General features: G+C 54.9%; 1 protein-coding gene across 4 annotated transcripts in view; it reads left to right on the top strand.

Moving 5' to 3' along the window:
• Positions 1 to 19,472, top strand: part of CFAP44 (cilia and flagella associated protein 44) — a 51,045-nt gene extending 31,573 nt beyond the window's left edge. For 2 of the 4 annotated variants that reach the window (XM_029075172.2, XM_039913506.1), the window contains 13 exons: positions 236 to 435; positions 3,216 to 3,393; positions 4,013 to 4,190; positions 9,020 to 9,550; positions 10,482 to 10,685; positions 12,186 to 12,381; positions 12,883 to 12,993; positions 14,779 to 14,909; positions 15,672 to 15,788; positions 16,397 to 16,598; positions 17,303 to 17,463; positions 18,320 to 18,454; positions 18,885 to 19,472. In XM_029075172.2, the coding sequence (XP_028931005.1) occupies positions 236 to 435; positions 3,216 to 3,393; positions 4,013 to 4,190; positions 9,020 to 9,550; positions 10,482 to 10,685; positions 12,186 to 12,381; positions 12,883 to 12,993; positions 14,779 to 14,909; positions 15,672 to 15,788; positions 16,397 to 16,598; positions 17,303 to 17,463; positions 18,320 to 18,454; positions 18,885 to 19,049 (2,509 nt within the window). In that variant the 3' untranslated portion in view covers positions 19,050 to 19,472. The remainder of the gene's footprint in view (positions 1 to 235; positions 436 to 3,215; positions 3,394 to 4,012; positions 4,191 to 9,019; positions 9,551 to 10,481; positions 10,686 to 12,185; positions 12,382 to 12,882; positions 12,994 to 14,778; positions 14,910 to 15,671; positions 15,789 to 16,396; positions 16,599 to 17,302; positions 17,464 to 18,319; positions 18,455 to 18,884) is intronic. The other 2 variants (XM_029075173.2, XM_029075174.2) reach the window with 2 other exon arrangements.
• The last annotated feature ends 401 nt before the right edge of the window (positions 19,473 to 19,873 follow it).

The raw sequence follows: 19,873 nt of genomic DNA, 5'->3' as shown, positions 1-19,873 counted from the left end.
GACACGACAGTGCAGTCTTATGGGGCCTGGGCCCTGCAGGTGAGGCCCCCAGAGAAGAGCAGACTAGATAACCTGATCAATTGACAGATGGCTCAGTAGCATTGCACTGTACTTAGCATTGAGGGAGTGCAGCGTAACTTGTAGACACTATCCCCACCCTCAAGGAGCTTCCAGGGTAGCCCGGAAGACTGACACCGAGGAGGCCACAGAGGATTTTCCCTCTTGGGTTTCCCAGGTTCCGGGATGGGCTGGAATTTGACACCGTCATCGTCCACGCCATCCTGAGCAGCCACAAAATCTCCACATACAAACTCCTGAGGCCCTCGGGCCAGTACTACCCACCCAAGCGGACCCGCATCTCCGAAAGGAGGCAGAGCAAGTGTGAATGGAAAGAAAAAGAAGGATCAGGGCGGCGAGACAGCCAGAAGGATTCAGGTAACCTCCCTGGGTCTCCCTGGGAAAAGGGAGTTATCAGCTTGTAGGCCATTTCCGTCCTCTGCTGGACCAGGGTGGAACAGTCAGTTGCATTCATTCATTCATTCAGTCATATTTATTGAGCCCTTACTGTGTGCAGAGCACCTTACTAAGTGCTTGGAAACTACAATTTGGCAACAAATAGAAATAATCCCTACCCAATGGACTCACAGTCTAGAACGGAGAGACAGACAACAAAACAAAACAAAGCAAGTGGGCAGGCATCAATAGCATCAATGTAAATAAATAGAATTATAGATACATAGATTATATATATACACATCATTAATAAAGTAAATAGAATAATAAACATGTACATAGATACACAGGTGCTGTGGGGCGGGGAGGGGGGTAGAGCAGAGGGAGGGAGTCAGGGCGATGGGGAGGGAAGGGGGAGCAGAGGAAAAGGGGGGCTCAGTCTGGGAAGGCCTCCTGGAGGAAGTGAGCTTTCATTAGGACTTTGAAGGGGGGAAGTGTGCTAGTTTGGCGGAAGTAAGGAGGGAGGGCATTCCAGGCCAGAGGCAGGACGTGGGCCAGAGATCGACGGCGGGACAGGCGAGAACGAGACACAGTGAGGAGGTGAGCAGGAGAGGAGCAGAGTGTGCAGGCTGGGCTGTAGGGGGAGAGAAGGGAAGTGAGGTAGGAGGGTGCAAGGTGATGGAGAGCTTTGAAGTCAAGAACGAGGAGTTTTTGCTTGATTTGAAGGTTGATGGGCAACCACTGGAGATTTTTGAGGAGGGGGGTGGCATGCCCAAAGTGTTTCTGTATTTGCTGAACACCCTCGGAGTGAACAGCCCTGTACTGAGTGCTTGTCAGAAGACACCAGCAGCAAAGACAAGTGTACCGACCTGCCCTCAATCAATCACTCATGTCTATTAAGTGCTTATTGTGTGCAGAGCACTGTACTAAAAGGTTGGGAGAGTACAATATAACAGAATTGGTAGACATGTCCCCTGCTCACAAAGAACGTACAGTCTAGAGGGGGAGACAGACATTAATATAAAAAAATTGCTGATATTTGCATATTAATATTTATGGTATTTAAGTGCTTACTATGTGCCAAGCACTGTTCTAAGTGCTGGGTTAGACACAAGGTAATCAGGTTGTCCCACGTGGGGCTCACAGTCTTAATCCCCATTTTACAAATGAGGTAACTGAGGCACAGAGAAGTTAAGTGGCTCCCCCAAGGACACAGTGCAGACAAGTGGTGGAGCCGGGATTAGAACCCACCTCTTCTGACTCTCAAGCCCCTGCTCTTTCCACTAAACCACACTGCTTCTCTTGTGCTGTGGTGCTGAGGAAGGGGTAAATGAAGGGTGCAAACTGAAGTGCAAGATGACATACAAAGGAGTGGGAGAAGAGGAAATGAGGGTTTAATCAGAGAAGACCTCTTGGAGGAGATGTACCTGCAATAAGTGTTTGAAGGTGGGGAGAGTGATCGTCTGTTGGATATGAAGAGGGAGGGTGTTCCAGACCAGAGGCAGGATGTGGGCAAGAGGTCAGTGGTAAGATTAATGAGATCGAGGCACAGTGAGCAGGCTGGCATTAGAGGAGAGTAGTGTGTGGTTGGGGCTGTAGTAGGAAAGTAGAGAGGTAAGGTAGGTGGGGGTAAGGTGATTGAAGAACTTACAGTCCAGTGGGGGAGTCTGTCTTCCCTTTCCCACTCCCTGTCCTCTACTCCATCCCCTTGTTCCAGTCCTCCATCCCTTCCCACCCTCTTGCCCCCACCAGTCCTTCCTTCCTCCTCCAGCTAGTGGCTGCAAGAGCAGTAGCCGGGGAGACTGAGGATGGATGGGGCACTCTATATAGGAACAGGTGGCCGGGGTTTCCTGGAACCCATGCAACCCACTGGGTGCCAACTTCACATTTTAGCTATCTTGTCTTTTCCAGCAGCAGGGGCTGGGTGGGCCCTGTGGCACCTGATGTTTACCCCCTTTGTCTTTGACAGTGTCCTTGCGTTACTAGCAAATGGGATTCCCAGAGCTTGCTCATTTCTGCTCCCCTTTAAGTTGTGTTTTCTTAATTCTCCAAAACACTGGCAATTCTCCAGCATCCCACATTTTGGCAGAAAGAAGGCTGGGGGAGTCCCCCTCTCATTGTGGGATGTCATTTGGAAAATCAGAGGTGTTAAACTCTGGGGCCCATCTTTGTTCCTGCTGCCTGTGGACAGAAGCTGACCCAGACTGCCAGCATGGAAGTGAAGACACAATCTTTAAAGACAGCTGCAACCTATAAAACTCAGCCAGTCTGAGCTCGGTTCAGGCCTACTCCCCTACAGTTTGGCTTCAGTCAAACACAAGACCGAAGGGGCTGGGGACGGGGCAAAGGGCATGGGGTGACCAGCCCCATCTCCAGAGAAGGCAAAAACCAACCAGGACCCTGTCTGGAAGCCTCTCCCTGTTGCTCAGGGCTGAGAGCTGGTGGGAGGAAATCCGAGACCTTTAACTCCTCAACCCAGGGCACTCCTAGAGAAAATGATTTGCGTTCCCATGTGGGGCCACCAGGGTTTTTCCACTTTGGTGGAAGACAGACAGACTCCTCCATGCTTGGAGGAGGCACTGCAGACTCCAGGGTTTCTGCTGAAGTTCACATTCTGGCAGTTCAGAACCTACCCTCCCCTACCCTCCCATCTCTCTTCTTCCTCCCTCCCCCTCTATCCCACCCCCATCCCCCAGAAGTCCCTTGGAGATGGCAGTCAGCTTTTCTCTGGACAGAATGTATCCTTTTCATTGTCTGGCCAGGCCTGGTCATTGTCCTGAATGAAGGTGTGGACGGGGACAGGGCACGGAAGCCACTGCGACCGAAGACATTTGGGGGAGTCCTCGTGGAGAACCAGATTGAGAAAATGAAGAAAATTATTGCCAAAGCCGAAAAGGCCAAATTGAAGATATCCCAGCGCAAGAAAGAGTGGGAAGAATTGTGAGTGTGGGTGGGTGGTGGTCGGGTGAGGGGGGGAGCGCCTAGGTGTAAGTCCCACTGCCTTCCTATTCCTTGTCCCTGGGAGCAGGCTACACCCTGGCTACTCCCATAAGCAGAGACCTGGGCTGGCAGGGCAGAAGGACAGGCCCAGCTGATGAAGAAGCAGCATCAACCTCAGGGATGATGGAGATGGGCGGTGGCACTGGGTCTCTCCCTGGCCACCCTTGCTGGCGGGAGCGGCCCTGCTGGACCACAGCTATCAGGGCCACTGCCTGAGGGCTGCTGGGGTTGCGGTCTAGGCAGCAGCTGCAGAGGGTGCTCCTGGGACTCTTACTCCTTCCCTATGGCACAGCCTGGCATGGCCCGGCAACCCAGGCCCCATCCTCCCAGAGTGGGAAGTCCCCAGCAGTAGGACCGACATCTTGCTCCACTCTCTACCCTGCACCTTGCCAGAGAGACCTGGCCCACTGTTCTTGTAGGTCCCCTCCTTTCCCATCCCCTGCCCATCTCCAACCGAACAGCTAGAAATTGTAGGTGGATGGGTGGCGTCAGTCCCAGGGGCCGCAGAAAGACCAGAGGTTTCTGGAGCCAGGTCTGACTCGTCCCTGTGGCCGTGTAGGTACCGGAGCCAGCCGGGAGATGACTACGAGGACCCCGAGGATGTGCAGGCCATCAAGGAAGCCCAGTTGAACATGGGCGACTTCAACTTGAAGACGGCCCCAGACTTCAAGGTCGCCGAGCACATGCGCATCAATGCTGCCAGGAAAGAGGAGGAACTGGTCACCTTGGAGGCAATGGTGCGGGGCTCGGGCTCGGGCCATCGGGCAAACCCTTGGGCCTAGGTCCTGGGGAGAAGCTGGGATGGCATCCTGCCAGGAAGAATAGGAAATCGCCTTGCCCTTCCGCAAGCTGGCCTGTCTTTCATGTCATGCCATGTCATGTCTTTCTTGCCTGTCATGCTGGCCTGCATCTCCCCTCATGATGTACAGAAGGAGGTTGGACTGCAGGGCTTCTTGTGGCCTGCCCGAACCACCCAGTAAAACCAGCATTGCAGGGTTTTGATTTTTTTAATGGGATTTGTTAAGCACTTACTATATGCCAGGCACTGAAGTAAGTGCTGGAGTAGATAGAAGCTAATCAATTTGGACACAGTTCATGTCCCACATGGGGCTCACAGTATAAATCCCCATTTTAATAATAATAAAATAATGTTGGTATTTGTTAAGCGCTTACTATGTGCAGAGCACTGTTCTAAGCGCTGGGGTAGACACAGGGGAATCAGGTTGTTCCACGTGGGGCTCACAGTCTTAATCCCCATTTTACAGATGAGGGAACTGAGGCACAGAGAAGTTAAGTGACTTGCCCATAGTCACACAGCTGACAAGTGGTAGAGCTGGGATTCGAACTCATGAGCCCTGACTCCAAAGCCCATGCTCTTTCCACTGAGCCACGCTGCTTCCCTCATTTTACAGATGAGGTAACTGCGGCACAGAGAAGGGTTAACCCACACAGGTACTGGGTTTGTTCATACGGGTGCATGGTTTCCACACTCAGGTTTGGGATTTGTACACAAGTGCAGGGATAGTACACATAGGTGTGGGGTCTGTACACACAGGTTTGGGGTCTGTACATACAGATGTGGGGTTCATGCACTCAGATGCAGGGTTTGATTGGCAGGCACAGAGTGTGCAGGCACAACAGGGCAGTCTGTAACTTTAGCTGCTGTGCCTCTGCGGGCACTTGCTTTCAATCAGTCCATCAGGGGCATTTATTAAGTGCTTACTATGGGCAAAGTACTGTACTGAGTGCTTGGGAGAGTACAGTACAACAGAACTGATAGACAGGGTTCCTGCCCACAAGGAGGAGGGGGCAGCATGGCCTAGTGGAAAGAGCACAGGAGACCTGGGTTCTAAACCTGGCTTTGTCAACTGCTTGCTGTATGACCTTGGGAAAGTCACTTGACTTGTCTCTGCTTATAAAATGGGGATTAAATGCCCATTGTCAATCAGTCATTCCTGTTTATGGAGCATTTACTGTGTGCAGAGCACTGTACTAAACACTTGGGAGAGTACAATATCCCTGTCCACAATGAACTTACGGTCTAGAGTGGGAGAGAGACATTAATATAAATGAATAAAATTACAGATATGTACGTAAGTGCTGTGGAGCTGGGGTGGCAGGATGAATAAAGGGAGCAAGTCAGGGCAACGCTAAAGGGAGAGGAAGATAAAGAAAAGAGGGCACGGTCAGAGAAGGGCTCATGGAGGAGATGTGTCTTCAGTAAGTCTCAGAAAGTGGGGCAAGTAATTGTCTGTCGGATATGAATAGTGAGGGCATTCCAGGCCAGAGGCAGGAGGTGGGCAAGAGGTCAGCTGTGAGATTGATGAGATTGAGGTAGTCGGCATTAGAGGAGTGAAGTGTGCAGGCTGGGTTGTAACAAGAGAGTAGCGAAGTAAAGTAGGAGGGGGCAAGGTGATTGAGTGTTTTAAAGCCATGTAAAGCTGCTCTCCCTCCTACTCAGACTAGGAGTCCCAAGCATGATAGAGACTAGGTTCAACCTAATTAACTTGTATCTTCCCCAGTGATGGACATTAAAATAAATTGCAGATATGTACATTAGTTCTGTGGGGCTCAGGATGGGGTGACTATCAAAAGCTTGAAGGGGATAGATCCAAGTGCATAGGCGAAACAAGGGGGAGGGAGTAAGGGAAATGAGGGTTTAGTTGAGGAAGGCCTCTTGGAGATGTGATTTTAATAAGGCTTTGTATGTGGGGAGAGTGGTCTGTTGATTTTGAAGAGAGAGGGATTTTCAGGCCAGAGAAAGGACATGAGCAAAGTAGTGGTGGTGAGATAGACGAGACCGAGGGGCAGTGAGTAGGATGGCATTAGAGGATTAAAGAAGTGTGCAGGCTGGGTTGCAGAAGGAAATCAGCGACATAAGGTAGGAGGGGCCAAGATGATTGAGCGCTTTAAAGCTGATGGTAAAGAGCTTCTGTCTGATGCAGCGGTGGATGGGCAACCACTGGAGGTTCTTGAGTGGAGAAACATGGACTGAACGTTTTCGTAGAAAAATGATTCAGGTAGCACAGTGAAGTATGGACTGGAGTGGAGAGAGACGGAAGGGAGGTTAGCAAGGAGGTTGATGCAGTAGTTAAGTTAGGATAGGATAAGAGGTTGATTAATGTGGTATGAGTTTGGATAGAAATGAAAGGGCAGATTTTAGTGATGTTGTGAAGGTTGAATGGACAGGATTTGGTGACAGATCGAATATGTGGGTTGAATGAAAGAGGTGAATCGAGATTCATTCATTAATTCAAAGCCCTTACTGTGTGCAGAGCGCTGAAGTAAATGCTCGGAAAGTACAATTCAGGAACAAATAGAGACGATCTCTGCCCAAAACGGGTTCACAGTCTCCAGGGAGGGCAGTGGTGGGGGACGGGGACAGACATCAAAACAAGTAAACAGACATCAGTAGCATCAATATAAATAAATAGAATTATAGATATATACACATCATTAATACAAACAAATATAATTATAAATATGTACATATATACACAAGTGCTGTGGGGTGGGGAGGGAAGTAGAGCAAAACGAGCAGGTTGGGGTGATGGGGAGGGGAGGGTGAGCAGAGGAAAGGGGGGCTTAGCCTGGGAAGGCCTCTTAGAGGAGGTGAACTTTCAGTAGGGCTTTGAAGGGGGAAATGTGCTTGTTTGACAGATTTGAGGAGAGAGGGCATTCCAGGCCAGAGGTAGGATGTGGGCCAGGGGTCTACGTGGACAGGCGAGAATGAGACACTGTGAGGTTAGGGGCAGAGGAGCGGAGTGTGTGGGCTGGGATGTAGAAGGAGAGAAGGGGTTGAGGTAGAAGGGGGCAAGATGATGGAGAGCTTTGAAACCAATAATGAGGAGTTTTTGCTTGATAGAAAGGTTGATGGGCAACCACTGGAGATTTTTGAGGAGGGGGGTGACATGCCCAGACCATTCCTGTAGAAAGATAATCCAGGCAGCAGAGTGAAGTATAGACTGAAGCAGGGAGAGCTAGGGGAGGAGGAGCCCACGGAGACTGAGAATGAATGGCCAAAGAGACAAGAGGAGAACCAGAAGAGGATGGAGTCAGTGAAACCAAGGTTGGATAATATGTTGAGGAGAAGGGGAGAAGGTCGACAGTGTCAAAGGCAGCTGAGAGGTCAAGGAAGATTAGGATAGAGTAAGAACTGTTGTATTAATGTCAAGGTTATGAGCTAGTAAGACAAGGAAGATGGCAGTGATGGGAAAGTCTCAGGGGAGAACAGAGTTTGGGTGGAAAGATAAGGAGTTCTGTTTTGAACAAGTTAAGTTTGAAATGTTGTTGTTTCATCCAAGTAGAGATATCCTGAAGCTGTGGAAGCAAACAGCCTCTCCAAGGGAGTGGATGTAGTTAGAAAATAAAAGGAGACCCAGCAGAATCTTGAAGGACTTCCACAGTCAGAGGATGGGAGGAAGAGGCTTGCCAAAGACAGAGGATGGGAGGCAGAGGCTTGTGAAAGAGAGTGAGAGGCAAGAGAGGTAGGAGGAGAACCAGGAGAGGACAGTGTCAGTGAAGCCAAAGTCAGATAATATTTCCAGGAGAAGGTGGTGTTCCACAGTATCGAAGGCAGCCGAGAGGTGGAGAAGGATTAGGAAGGAGTAGAGGATGTTGGATTTGTCAAGAAGTGGTCACTGGTGACTTTAGAGAGGGCCGTTTCAATGGAGTGAAGGGGGTGGAAGCCGGATTGGTAGGGGTTGAAGAGAGAATTGGAGAAGAGAAAGTGCAGGCAGAGGGTGTAAAGAATTTGCTTAGGGAGTTTTGAGAGGAATGGTAGGAAAGTGATGGGGTGGTAACTGGAGGGAGCTTGGGGTCCAGGGAAGGTTTTTTTGTTGTTTTTTTAGGATGGTGAAATATGAGCATGTTAGAAAGCTTTGGGGAAGAAGCCATTGGAAAGTGAATGGACATGTGATGGGCAGGAGGGGCCTTAGGGGCCTTGGCCCACTGAGATAACTAGGTTCTGCCAGGACATGGAGACTGACAGCTGGTCAGGGAACTCAAGGATATGGAAATGTCATTTAGTTTTCTGGGAGCTGACTCAGGCAATATCACTCAATGGGGTGATCCAGAGGCTAGCCTGGCTGCCTCCCTCACTACCTCCATCCTTTTCTCCTCCTCCTCCTTCCCCTTTTCCTACTCTTTCTCCTCCCCCTTCCCCCTCCCCATGTTCTCTCCCCTTTCCCAGCCAGAAAGACTACTGGCAGGCAGCTGGGAGCCCTGTGGCCACCACTGTGCTCTCTTAAGGGGTCTGGGCTGGGGGTGTCTGCTGCGCACCCCATCCCAGGCACCCAGGCCATGAAGCCTGTAGGGGGAGGTTCTGCTCTGACTCTCAGGGAGACTCAGTCCGGAGGTTGGGCCACGAAGAGGAGGAGGAAAGCACTTCTCCCCCAAAGCCCATCCCCCACAGCTCCCTAGACCTGGGACTCGGAAGCGGGGCCCTTTATTGGGCCTTTTCTACCGACTCAGTTGTACTGTCCTCTCACAAGCGCCGAGCACTGTGCTCTGTACTAAGTAAGCACTCAGTAAATACCACTGATGAATTGATTCTGTCCCACCTCAGGCTCACGAGAAGAAGATGAACATGAACAAATGCATCCTTTCGCTGCGAGACCTGAAGGTGGCCGTCGTTGAGGAGATCCAGGGCCTGGTGCAAGAGCTGAAGACCATCCAGGCGGCCCTGCCCACACCCAAGCGTCTTCCCATGCCCCTGATCCCTGAGCTGCACTCAGAGGAGGTGCCCGAGCGGAAATTCCAGTACAACCAGCAGACGCTTCTGGACTTCAAGGTGAAGCAGGAGGCCCGGGATGCCCAGGAGGCCATCCCGGAGGTGTCGGACAACACATTTGGCACCTTTGGAGCGGGCTTCTTTTCACTTCCTCCCAGGAGGGAATCGGACATGCCCAAGCGAGACTTTATCATTCGGGGGGCCCGGGGGTCTCGGGGATCCAGGGGGTTGCCTGAGGTCATCAAGGTCCAGGTTCAGGAGTTCGAGAAAGTGGAGCAGACTGAAGTGGAACAGGAAATTTTGAAGAGGGAGGAGATCCGGAACCTATACCTGCAGGAACACTTGAACAGAAGGGTAAGGATGAAGGTGAGGCACCCGGTCTCCAAGGGCCCCAGCTGTCCATCACTGGGACCCTGACTGTCCGAACGGCCCAGTCTTTGGGGGTTGGACGATTGGCTGGCCCAATCTATCCATCCCCCTTTTCGGGATCAGGCATCTAGGCTGGCCTGGGGGAGTTGGGGCAGCTGACCTCAAGCTTGTTTCTGAAGAGCAACAGCCACAGCAACTGCTTTCAGTGATGATGATGATGATAAGGTGAGGATTTATGAAGCCCTGGAGTAGATGATTCCACAGTCTCCAACCCACCAGGAGCTTACTGTCTAAAAGGGAGGAAGAGTGGATATCTTACTCTCAGTTTATACATGAGGAAACAGACCCCAGAGAGCTTCAGCAACCTGTCAAAGGCCACACAGCAAGCCGGGGCAGAGCTGTGACTGGAACCTCGGATTCCTGACTCCCAGACCTCTCCTGATTTTCCAGACCTTGTTGCCTCTTAGGGCTGAGTTCCTGGGAAAGCTGGGGTGTGTCCAACCTTAGAACGTGGGAGGAAGCCCAGGCAACAGCTGGATGTGCTCCTGGAAAGGGTGGGAAATTGGAGGCGAAACTGGGGGAATTGGCAGTGAGGCTGAGCAGACATGGCCACTGGTGGTCCATGGTGGCCTACAGTCATGTGACCATTGCCCTGGGGGCCCCTTTCCAGGCACTGAGGAAGGAGCAGTTAGGGAATATTTCCAGAAGCTTGCAAGGCAGCTTGACCCTCTGGTGATCACCGCCCTGGCCACCAGCAGACTGCTGGCCACTGGGAATGGCTCCTGGCTGCTTATACGTATCTTGCCTGGCCAAGGCACCTGTCCCAAGTCCTTCCCATAGCCACCCGACCTGGCAATATCCGGCCCAGCCCCCACAGACTCTGCTCCTGACACTTGGCGGCCATTTCCGCCCTCTCCCTCCTGTCCAGATCAGAGAGCTGTCAGTCACCTTTGATGCCGAGCTCCGCCTCCTGCGGCACCAGAAGCTCAAGATGGACACTCAGATGAAGCTCACTGACCTGAACCATGTCGTGCTGTTCCAGGAGCTGCTGCTCCTCAAGAATTTTGAGAAGCAGGAGAACACGCTCCAGGAGCGCGTCAACTCACTGGGCAGGGAGGAGCAGGACATGAAGGTCTGCCATTCTCTCCACACTCAGGGCAGATGGGCTTGCCTCTTCTCTCGTCCTCTTCATCCTCCCCCTCCTCATCCTCCTCCCCGACTTTTTCTTTTACCCCCTTTTTCTTCCTTCTCCTCCCTCTCCTCTTTCTCCTCCTCCACCCCCTTCCTCCTCCTCCTCCTCTACCCTCTTTTCCCTCTTCCATCCCCTTCCTCCTCCTCCTCCTCCTCCTCTACCTCCTTTCTCCTCCTCCTCCTCCACACCCTTTTTCCTCCTCCTCTTCCTCCACCCCCTTTCTCCTTGTCCTCCTCTTATCCTCTTTTCCAACCTTCAACCGCATCTCCTCCTCTGGAGGCAAGCAGAGGCATCCACTGGATTGCCTTTCAATGTCCCTGACTGGAGGGAGGTTGGATGTGGTCAATTGAAAGTAATGGCTAGAATGATGATGGTAGAATGAGGCTTTAGGATGAGCTGTGGACTTTGGTCACCCACACTTCCTGTTCCCTGCCTCCAGGGATACTCAGAGGGGCTTTGTAGTCTTGTGAGCGAGTTGGGAAGAGATACTGGTAATGCTTCTTTTATGAGACATATTGACCCCAGTTATCCATTCAAATTCTGCCAGATCTGCCTCATCCCCTCACCAATGCCCCATCCCCTCTCCCAACTTGTTCTCCTTTCTCCCCCATCCCCTCTGCACCTCAGACAGGGATGCTGTACAGTAAAAGTTCTTTGAAACGGGACTGTCCAGAGCACATCTCAAAGAGCAGAATGTTGTGCCCCAGACTTCCCAACTCCCCTCTCTGGGGGCCTTGGGGTGGCTCCCGATGGTCTCCGGCAGAGACTGGTCTTCCCAAAGAGATACCCAAGGCTCTGGGTGATGCCCTATCCGTCGATCAGTCAGTCCATCCCCGGGACGACATTCCCTGAGCCTTTACTGTGGGCAGACCACTAAACTGAGCTGTTGGGAGCATTCAACGGGAACTGGCTGCGCTCATTCCCCGCCCTCCAGGACCTGTCGATCTGATTTTCCTCGGGGAACCTCCCCGCCACCCCCTGGCCCCAAACCCTGTGAACCTCCCGCACTGGCCTGCTCCTCGACCCCCACACCCCGGCCGCCCTCCCGGCCTCGGCTTGCTCTCCCTAAGGCTGGGCCGGTGGAGCGGTGAGGAGCCCAGAGGAGATGGGGGGAGCTGGGTTTGGCATTGGGCAGGATGGGTGGGCGACTCGCTGCCTGCCCCTCGAGGTGCCTCTTGGGACTCATCCTGGAGGCGTGGTGGTGGCTCCAGGCGGGCCGGGGCTTGAGAGTGTAGTAGATGCAGGTAGGAGGAAATCGGGGGGGGGGGGCCCAACCCCACCGTGAACCTCGGGGATCTCTGCTGGCTCTCCCCCGGATCTGTCCCCGATCCTGGGCCACGTGGGGGAGAGCTCCGGCACAGATCTGGGGTCGTGCCGAGCCTCGGGACTGGCCCGGGCCCACCCAACCGAGCCTCAGGGCCTGGGCTCTTCCTATTCCAGTGGAAACTGGAGGATTTTCTCAGTGAGATGGAAGACAAAAAGCTGGAAATGACCAGGCTGCAGGACCAAGAGAAGGCGCTCTATGCCAGCTTCCAGGCATCCCTCGGAGAAAACAACAGTTTTGCCAGTTTCCTCACCAAAGTCCTGAAGAAGAAGATTAAACGAGTGAAGAAAAAGGAGACGGAAGGAGATGCCGGTGTGCAGCCTAATGCCCAGCAGGGCAGGGGGTGGGAGAAGGCCGGGGCCGGGGTCAGGAGCGTGTCCATCAAGGGCAACTGGGGGCGGGGCTCGGGCCCCTCTGGTCAAGGCGGAGACCAGTGGGCCAGGCCTACTGACCCCTCACATATTGCTCCTTCCCCGGCTTCCCAAACCCAGCCCATTTGAATGCTGGCGCTGGGAACGTGTTCATGGTCCATCCTGTGCCTCTCTGGCCCATGCCCCTCGGTCCTAGGTACCCCCACCCCCAGCTCCTTGCCCCCTGGTCGGGAAAGTCTGTGTGTGTGTATATGTGTAGGGGGGTGGGCGGGCAGAGGGGAATGGGGGCTGTGGCCCTCCAGTCTGTAGTTCCTGTGTGCATCCCGTCGTCAGCCCGTACCTCGGCTCTCTCTTTCTCTCTCTTTCCCTCTCTCTTTCCTTCTCCCTCTTTGTGTCCCTCTCCCGAGGTGGCCCACGATAACTGAGGCCCCTCCTGTCCCAGGCGATGAGGGAGAAAGCGAGGAGGAGAGCGACCAGGACTCCAGCTTGGAGAGCAGCGAGGATGAGTCGGGCTCCGAGGACGAAGTGTTCGATGACAGCGTCTGTCCGCAGAGTGAGTGCCACCTGCTGAGACCCGAGACCCGCTCCCCGAGTTGGAGAGCCGCCCCCCACCCGGTGGAGGTCGGGACTCCCTTCTGACCTGCCGTCCCAGAGCAGTGAGCGCCACGTCACCCCCGCAGAGCTCGAGGGTGCAGTTGGCTGCCAATCCCCACGGTTTTTTAGTGCCCGTGCAAGACTCGGGGGCAGGGGGGTAGGCTGGTCTTGCCCACGGGACCTGCAGCCTGAAAAAACGCCTGCCCGAGGCCCCGCGGGGTCCAGCGGGAGAAAGACCCAGTCCGGCAGGGTCCCGGCCCTCTGGGAGTCTGGGTGTCCGAGAAGCTATCCCTGGAACTGGGCAGGGACCATGGTGACTGATGGGCGTCTGAGCCCCGAGCTCCGCGGTTCAGCCAGCTGCAGTCATCCCACAAGGCTTGGGATTCACAGGGCTGGGGCTGGAGTTGAATGAGCCGGACTCAGCCAGTGACCCCAGGGGGCGGAAGGCAGAGGGAGAGAGGGGAAGGCTGGAGAAGCAGCGTGGAGTAATGGGAAGAGCAAGGGCCTGGAGTTAGGAGGTCATAGGTTCTAACCCCAGCTCCACCGCTTGACTGCTATGTGACCTTGGGCAAGTCACTTTACTTTTCTGTGCCTCAGTTACCTCATCTGTAAAATGGGGATTGAGACTGTGAGCCCCACGTGGGACAGGGACTGGGTCCAACCCAATTTGCTTGTGTCCACTCCAGCGCTTAGTAAAGTGCCTGGCACCTAATAAGCACTTAACAAATACCAGAATTATTGTTGTTATTATTATCATCATCTCCCACATCTCCTCATCCTATTCCTCCCACCCTATCTCTGTTTCTGTCCACCTGGGCCAAACTCAGCCCTCGCCTGGCTCCCACCGGCACTCGATGGCAGGGCCGGAGACAGCCCGGGCCTTGCAGCGGGTCACCGATCGGCAGCTCTGAAAAGACCTGCAATTGGGGGGGTCGTTAAATGCAGCTGCTCTTCAGTGCCACCCGTTAGCCTGCCTCAGACCTGCTGGATCCCCCACCCCTCCCTACCCTGCCCCCACTACCCCAGCGGGCAGTAGAAGGGGGTCCTGGCCAGTTGTCAGTTGCTGTGTCTCTACAGTGCGGGGACCTGAACTGAGCCCTTGGGAGAGGACAGTAGAGTTAGAAGACATGATCCCTACCCTCGAGGAGATGACAGTTTTCTGTATTCAGAGCGCTGTATGTGACAATTACTCTCCCCCCTACCCGGCTTTCAAAGTCTTATTGAAGGCACATCTCCTCCAAGAGGTCTTCCCTGACTAAGCCCTCTTTTCCTTCTCTTCCATTCCCTTCTGCGTCACCCCGACTCGCTCCCTTTGTTCATCCCCCTTTCACAACCCCAAGAACACTTATGTCTGTATCTGTAAGTTATATATTCAGAGCGCTATACTGAGTCCTAGGGAGAGGACAATCCAGTTAGTAGACACGAGCCCTGCCCGCCGGGGAGACGGATACTAAGATAAATTACAAATAAGAGAAAGAAGAGAACGGAAGGGTGGCTAGGAGGGTAAGTGCCTAAATACTCGGGCGTCTGTGAGGACGTGAACCGAAGGGCCCAGAGGCGATTTCGAGTGCAGAAATGCTGAGGTGGTGGTCGGGGTCTGGGTGCAACTGAGGGAGAAGAAAAATAAACGGGGCAAGGCCTTCTGGAAGAGGTGGGAGCTGGGCAGGGTTCCGACGGTGGGAAAGACCGTGGCCGCTGGGCCCGGCGCGCTGAGGAACGATGGTCTATCTGCCTCCTCCCCTAGACTGCGATGTGGCCCTCTTTGAAATGGCTCTTCAGTTTCGAGAAAAACGACTGGACATCGAGGAGGCCTTAGCGGAAGAGAAGAAACTTCTGGACAATCTCAAAAAAGAGTACGACATGCTGGCCAAGAAGGTAAGAGAGCGGGTCAGGGGGTCCTCCGGCCCCCGGCTCCCAGGCCTCCCGAGCCTCCCGAGTTTGGTTGGCAAAAGCATCTTTCCTTGTCCGAGCCGAAGCCGGGTCCGGGCTGCCGCCGCTTGGCCGAGAGCAGCGTCCCCTGGCGGCGGCGGCCGGTGGTCCTGCCGTGCCCCACCCGGCCAGCCCAGGCAGCCGCACCTCCTTCACCCTGTCGGCCGGCAGGGGGCGACCTGGGAGAGCGATTGGCCGGGCGCTAAGACTGGGGTCGGGGCAGCAGGCCGCGGGGCCCGGCCGGGCGGTCCGTCGGTCGGTCGGTCGGTCGGTCGGTCGGTCGGAGCTAGAAGAGCAACCCACTTAGGCTGGAAACTCCCTGGGGGCAGGAGATGTGTCCCCCAACTCTCTTATCCTGGACTGTCCCAAGCACTTAGTCCACACAGCAAGTACTCCGTAAATACGACCGTTTGAGCAGCGTGACTGAGGGAAATGGGGCGATTTAAGTCACGAGTCACGTGGATATTTTTCTCTGCCAAAACGGACACAACCATTTGGACAAGAGACGCAAAATTAAGGAACCTTAACCCTTTCACAACTACCTTAATTTCTCAGGAAAGTCACAATGGGGGCAGAAACGTGGCCAAACCCCACAGCCGGACCCTCGGGGACCCGCTCCCCCCCCCCCCCCGCCACCCCACCAACACACACACATACACTCCCCGCACCTCCGACGCAGACTGCTCTCTGACTCCCCTACTGCTGCAGGTGAAGGTGGTGGGCAACAGCCTGGCTGTGGCCGAGGAAGACTTGGAGGCCTATCAGCTGGAGAAGCAGCAGAGACTGAACGAGCTGCCTGTAGTCATCCCGCTGAAGCTACACCAGGTCCAGGCCCAGATCCGGGGGGCAGAGGGTGGGGAAGCTTTGGTCTCCTTCTGGATGGTGACCTCTCCCGGAAGGTCACGGGCTGGGACTCGGGGAGGCGATCCGGTTGCTGAGGAGAGGGCTGCTCTGCACTCTGGATGTGACATGTGTCATCCCTAGCGCTGGCCCGAGGCCCTCCCTGGAACCCTCATAACAAGGAAGGGCCTGCCCTCCCTGCCAACCTCGTAACCTCCAGGCTCGGTCTCGAGTCGGCAGAACCGACAGTTCTTGGTCCGGCCCCACAAGGCCCAACCACGGGAGAAGACAAGGGTGACATTGGCTGCCTCGTTTCCCACTCTGAGTCCACCCCGAGGGACTGGGAGAGCCCAGACTACAGTGGGGAAGGGTGGGCTGCAAGGCCAGAGCCCAAGTCCGCTTGGGATAAACAGATCTGAGCATTGCACGCTCTCTTGGCCCTGGCAGAGTAAGGAGCGGTGTCTAGCTGGCCGGACACCACCCCGTGCCCCATCCGATCATGGGTAGCAGCATCCCCGGGAGTCCCCGGAAGGTCCCTGGGTTCTTGTGTGTTCTCCTCAGCCCACTCAATGGGCCTTGCTCCGTTCCCCCAGATCGAATGTGTGGTCAATGGTGAGGTGCCCAGTGACCTATCCAATGCACTGGTTTTTTCCAACCTCTCCCTGGAGCGCCTGCAAGACAGAATCACCCAGCTCCACCAAGAGAACCTGGAGCAGCGCAACCGCAACCAGCAGTCTCGGGCTCGGCGCAAGCAGCTTGTCAGAGAGAAGAAGGAGATGGCCAAAAAGATAGCCAGTGAGCTCCTGCCTCGGGGTGGGAGGCCCAATCCCGGGGAGGGGCAGGACTGCCAGTCCCTGCTGCCACCACTCCAAGATTCCCTCCGTACCCTCAGCAACTATCAGTGATAGCTGGCGTTGGTTGCGGGGGGAGGCTTCAGGAAGACCCTCTGACTGTGGTCTTAGAGAGGGACACCCCCCAGCTCACCGCCTTCCCTGTAAACATGGGGATGAATAGCTGTGGGGTGTCCCAGTGGGAGGAGAGTCCCGGGCTGGGGAACCATGGGGGCAAGGGGGTGGAGGCAGGAGAGTGGGAGTGAGTGAGGGACAGGAAGAAGCTGAGCTTTGAAGGAGCAAAGAGAGCAGGCTAAGGACTAGCTGGGGAAGAGAGCCTATATTTAAAGTGGAGGGACCTGGTGGAGAGCCCATATGTAGGGTGGGGAGGGCTGGTGGAGGGTCTATGTGTAGGTTGGGAAGAGCTGGTAGATAGTCTATCTTGTAGGATTGGAGAGCTCATGTGTAGGGTGGGGGGGAGTTGGTGGAGAGCTCATTTGTGGGATGGGGAGAGCTGGTAGAAAGCTCACGTGTAGGGCATGGGGAGCTGGTGGGGAGCTGGTGGAGAGTCAAGGTTTAGGGCAGGGGAAGCTGGGAAACTGGTGGGGAGCGGTGGAATCTCACAAGGATTGAAGAGATCCAGTTAAGACCAGGATCACCTTCTTGTAGAAATGGAGGAAATGGTTCATGAATTCATGGTGACCAAGTTTGGTCGTGAGGTCGATCTGGAGGCCTTGCAAACCCTGTCTGTTAACACGACCCTGGAAGAACTGAAGATCAAAAAAATGGAGAAGGAGCTGGAGAACGCCAAGGAGCTGAGAGAGTGGGAGGTGAGGAGCCAAGGGTGGGTCTGCTGGGGGTTCAGGGCTTCAGCTGGGTGGAGGAAAGTCCACGTGGCAGAGACAGAGTCTGATTCCTAACCCAGTGGCCTTGGCAGCCACATAGACCCAAACTGGTAGCCCTGTGCCCACACCTGGAGGGATCCCTGAGGGTCCTTGAGGAAGAACCCACCTGGCTGTAGCCTCAGGCTCTGCTATGCCCCCCAAGGGTGGATCTGAAGTGGCCTATGGCAAGTCTCGGCATTAACCCCAAAGATTGGCACACTCGGTCTAGGTAGTCTGTCACTCTGCCCACTGGTCCAATCTAGGCTGGTGGTGTCCAGTGACTGTATGAAGAAAAGCCAGCCACTCACACTCCAGAGCTAGTTCCCCTGCCTTGACAGTGACCGACTGACTGCCCCCCAGGCCCTGACAGTCCCTGGCAGAGGGCAAATTGCTCTGGGGTGACCAGAGAGAATGGAGCAGATGCAGCGTTTCATAGCTGCTTTTTCTGGTGAGGTGCTCCATCTCTGTCAGGGTCCTTCCATTCCTTCTTGCCCACTGGTTGGTCAGTCCCCTGGCCCCCAGCCTTCTGGGAAGACAGTCAGTCCCCTGACCCCATCCGACTGGACAGGTGATCAGTTCCTTGACCCTGGCCCTTTCAGCAGACAGTGGGTCCCCAACCCTCCCTACTCTGGGTTTATAGTAGTTTCACCTGCCCTTGGCTCTCTAAGTGGACAGTGGGTCCCTGACCCTCTGGGCAGACAGTGGGTGTCTGGCCCTCTGGGTGGGTAGTGGGCCCCTCAACTCCTGCCCACCGCTCTGGTGCTCGGGCAAGAGGCCAACTCCCACCATGCTGCATTTGCAGGGAAAGATTGCTCAGGTCAGGCTGGAGCTAATGATGAAGACCAAGGAGCACACACAGAAGCTGCATCGCATGAATGCGCTGTGTTTGGAGAAGCAGCAGCTGCAAGACCGGCTGGACACGCTGCAGGGGGAGCAGGTGCGCCCGGGCCCACTACCCCAGGAGAGGGTCAGACCCCGGGCTGGCCTTTCAGGGAGGCCCAGGCCTCACTGGGCTGTGTGTATGTGGACTGGGGGGAGTGGCATGTGGCCAGAGGTGGGGCAGGAGCTGATTCTGGGCTGAGCTGGTCTAGTCTGGAGCAAGCCCAGGAGTGGCTGAGCTGGGCCTAATGGTGGATGGAGCAGTAGGCTGAGCTTGACCCGGGCCCACTCCTTCTTTCTCCCTCACTGTGGCTGGGCACCATGGCTGGTGGGAGGGCAGCTAGGTGGGGGAGGGATGAGGAGGGAGGGCAAAAGGGAGGGGGAAGGTGGTAGGAGGCCGGAGAGGAAGGTGAAGGGGCTGTACCCCTCCAGTGGGAAAGCGAGGCTGGCATCCCGGCCACCCCAAGCCAGAGTCTCTGTCACTGCAGGGCAACACTTTTCAGAGCTTCCCCAGAGCTGACCTGGAGGGAAGGGAGGGAGCCACCCAGCTGATCCAGGAGCAGGCTAAGAAGATTCTCGCTCTCAGGAAGGAGATCGCTCTCCTGCGCCGCAAAGATGGCTTTTTCCTGCCCCCAATCCAGCCTCTACAATAGTCTGAAGAATGGCCACCGCACAGCTCCCCCACCTCCCCCATCTCCTGCCCCCTATCCCCTGCCCCATCCTCTGATATCCCCTCCAGCCCAGCCATCCCCTGACCAACGCCGGGTGGGAGGGAGAGGCAGGCTGGTGCCAGGTGAATACTGTGATGACAGGGATCAGTGTGCCTGAGAGGCCCTAGGGCAATGTCCTGGGCTGGGCGTTGGGGTGGGCTCTTTTGCCTTCCTTTCCCAACTACTCGGGAACACTGCAGGAGGAAGTTGGTTCAGATTCAGTGGATTCCTGCTGGCTCCACCAAGTGCCCTCATCTTCCAGAACACTAGCAGGTAGAGGCTGAGTGGGTCAGGGGCTGGGGGTCTTGGCCAAGGGTCACCTCTGTGCTGGAGCTTGGGTTATGCTAATAAAGTCATTAAAGGCTGTGGGACGATCTTTTACTGGACAGATGGGGGGCAGGCCAGGTATCTCCGACTGTGTGACCCAGAACCAGGGTTCTGACCAGTTGCTGGCAAAGGTACCTTGGCTCTTTCTCAGACGCTGGCAGGTGGCAGGGCAGGCACTCTGCCCACAATGGGTTCGCTGTCGGGTGTGCAGGGCTGGAATAAGCACTGGGGAGAGTTCAGTAGAAACAAGGAGATGCAGGCAGGCTGGGCCCTCCAAGGAGCTAACATTCCAAAAGGGGAGAGAGACAGACACAAACTATTTACTAGAGCTAGGAGGAGACACAGAGATTCAACTAGTAATAGCCAGAGAAGGGAAAAGATGAAGAATCGAGTAAATAAGTGAATAAACAAGTAGAGGATGTGACTCTGAATGTGCATAA

Source organism: Ornithorhynchus anatinus, chromosome 11, assembly GCF_004115215.2.
Source record: "Ornithorhynchus anatinus isolate Pmale09 chromosome 11, mOrnAna1.pri.v4, whole genome shotgun sequence".
Taxonomy (NCBI): Eukaryota; Metazoa; Chordata; class Mammalia; order Monotremata; family Ornithorhynchidae; genus Ornithorhynchus; species Ornithorhynchus anatinus.
This window is presented reverse-complemented; position numbering and strand designations above follow the sequence as displayed.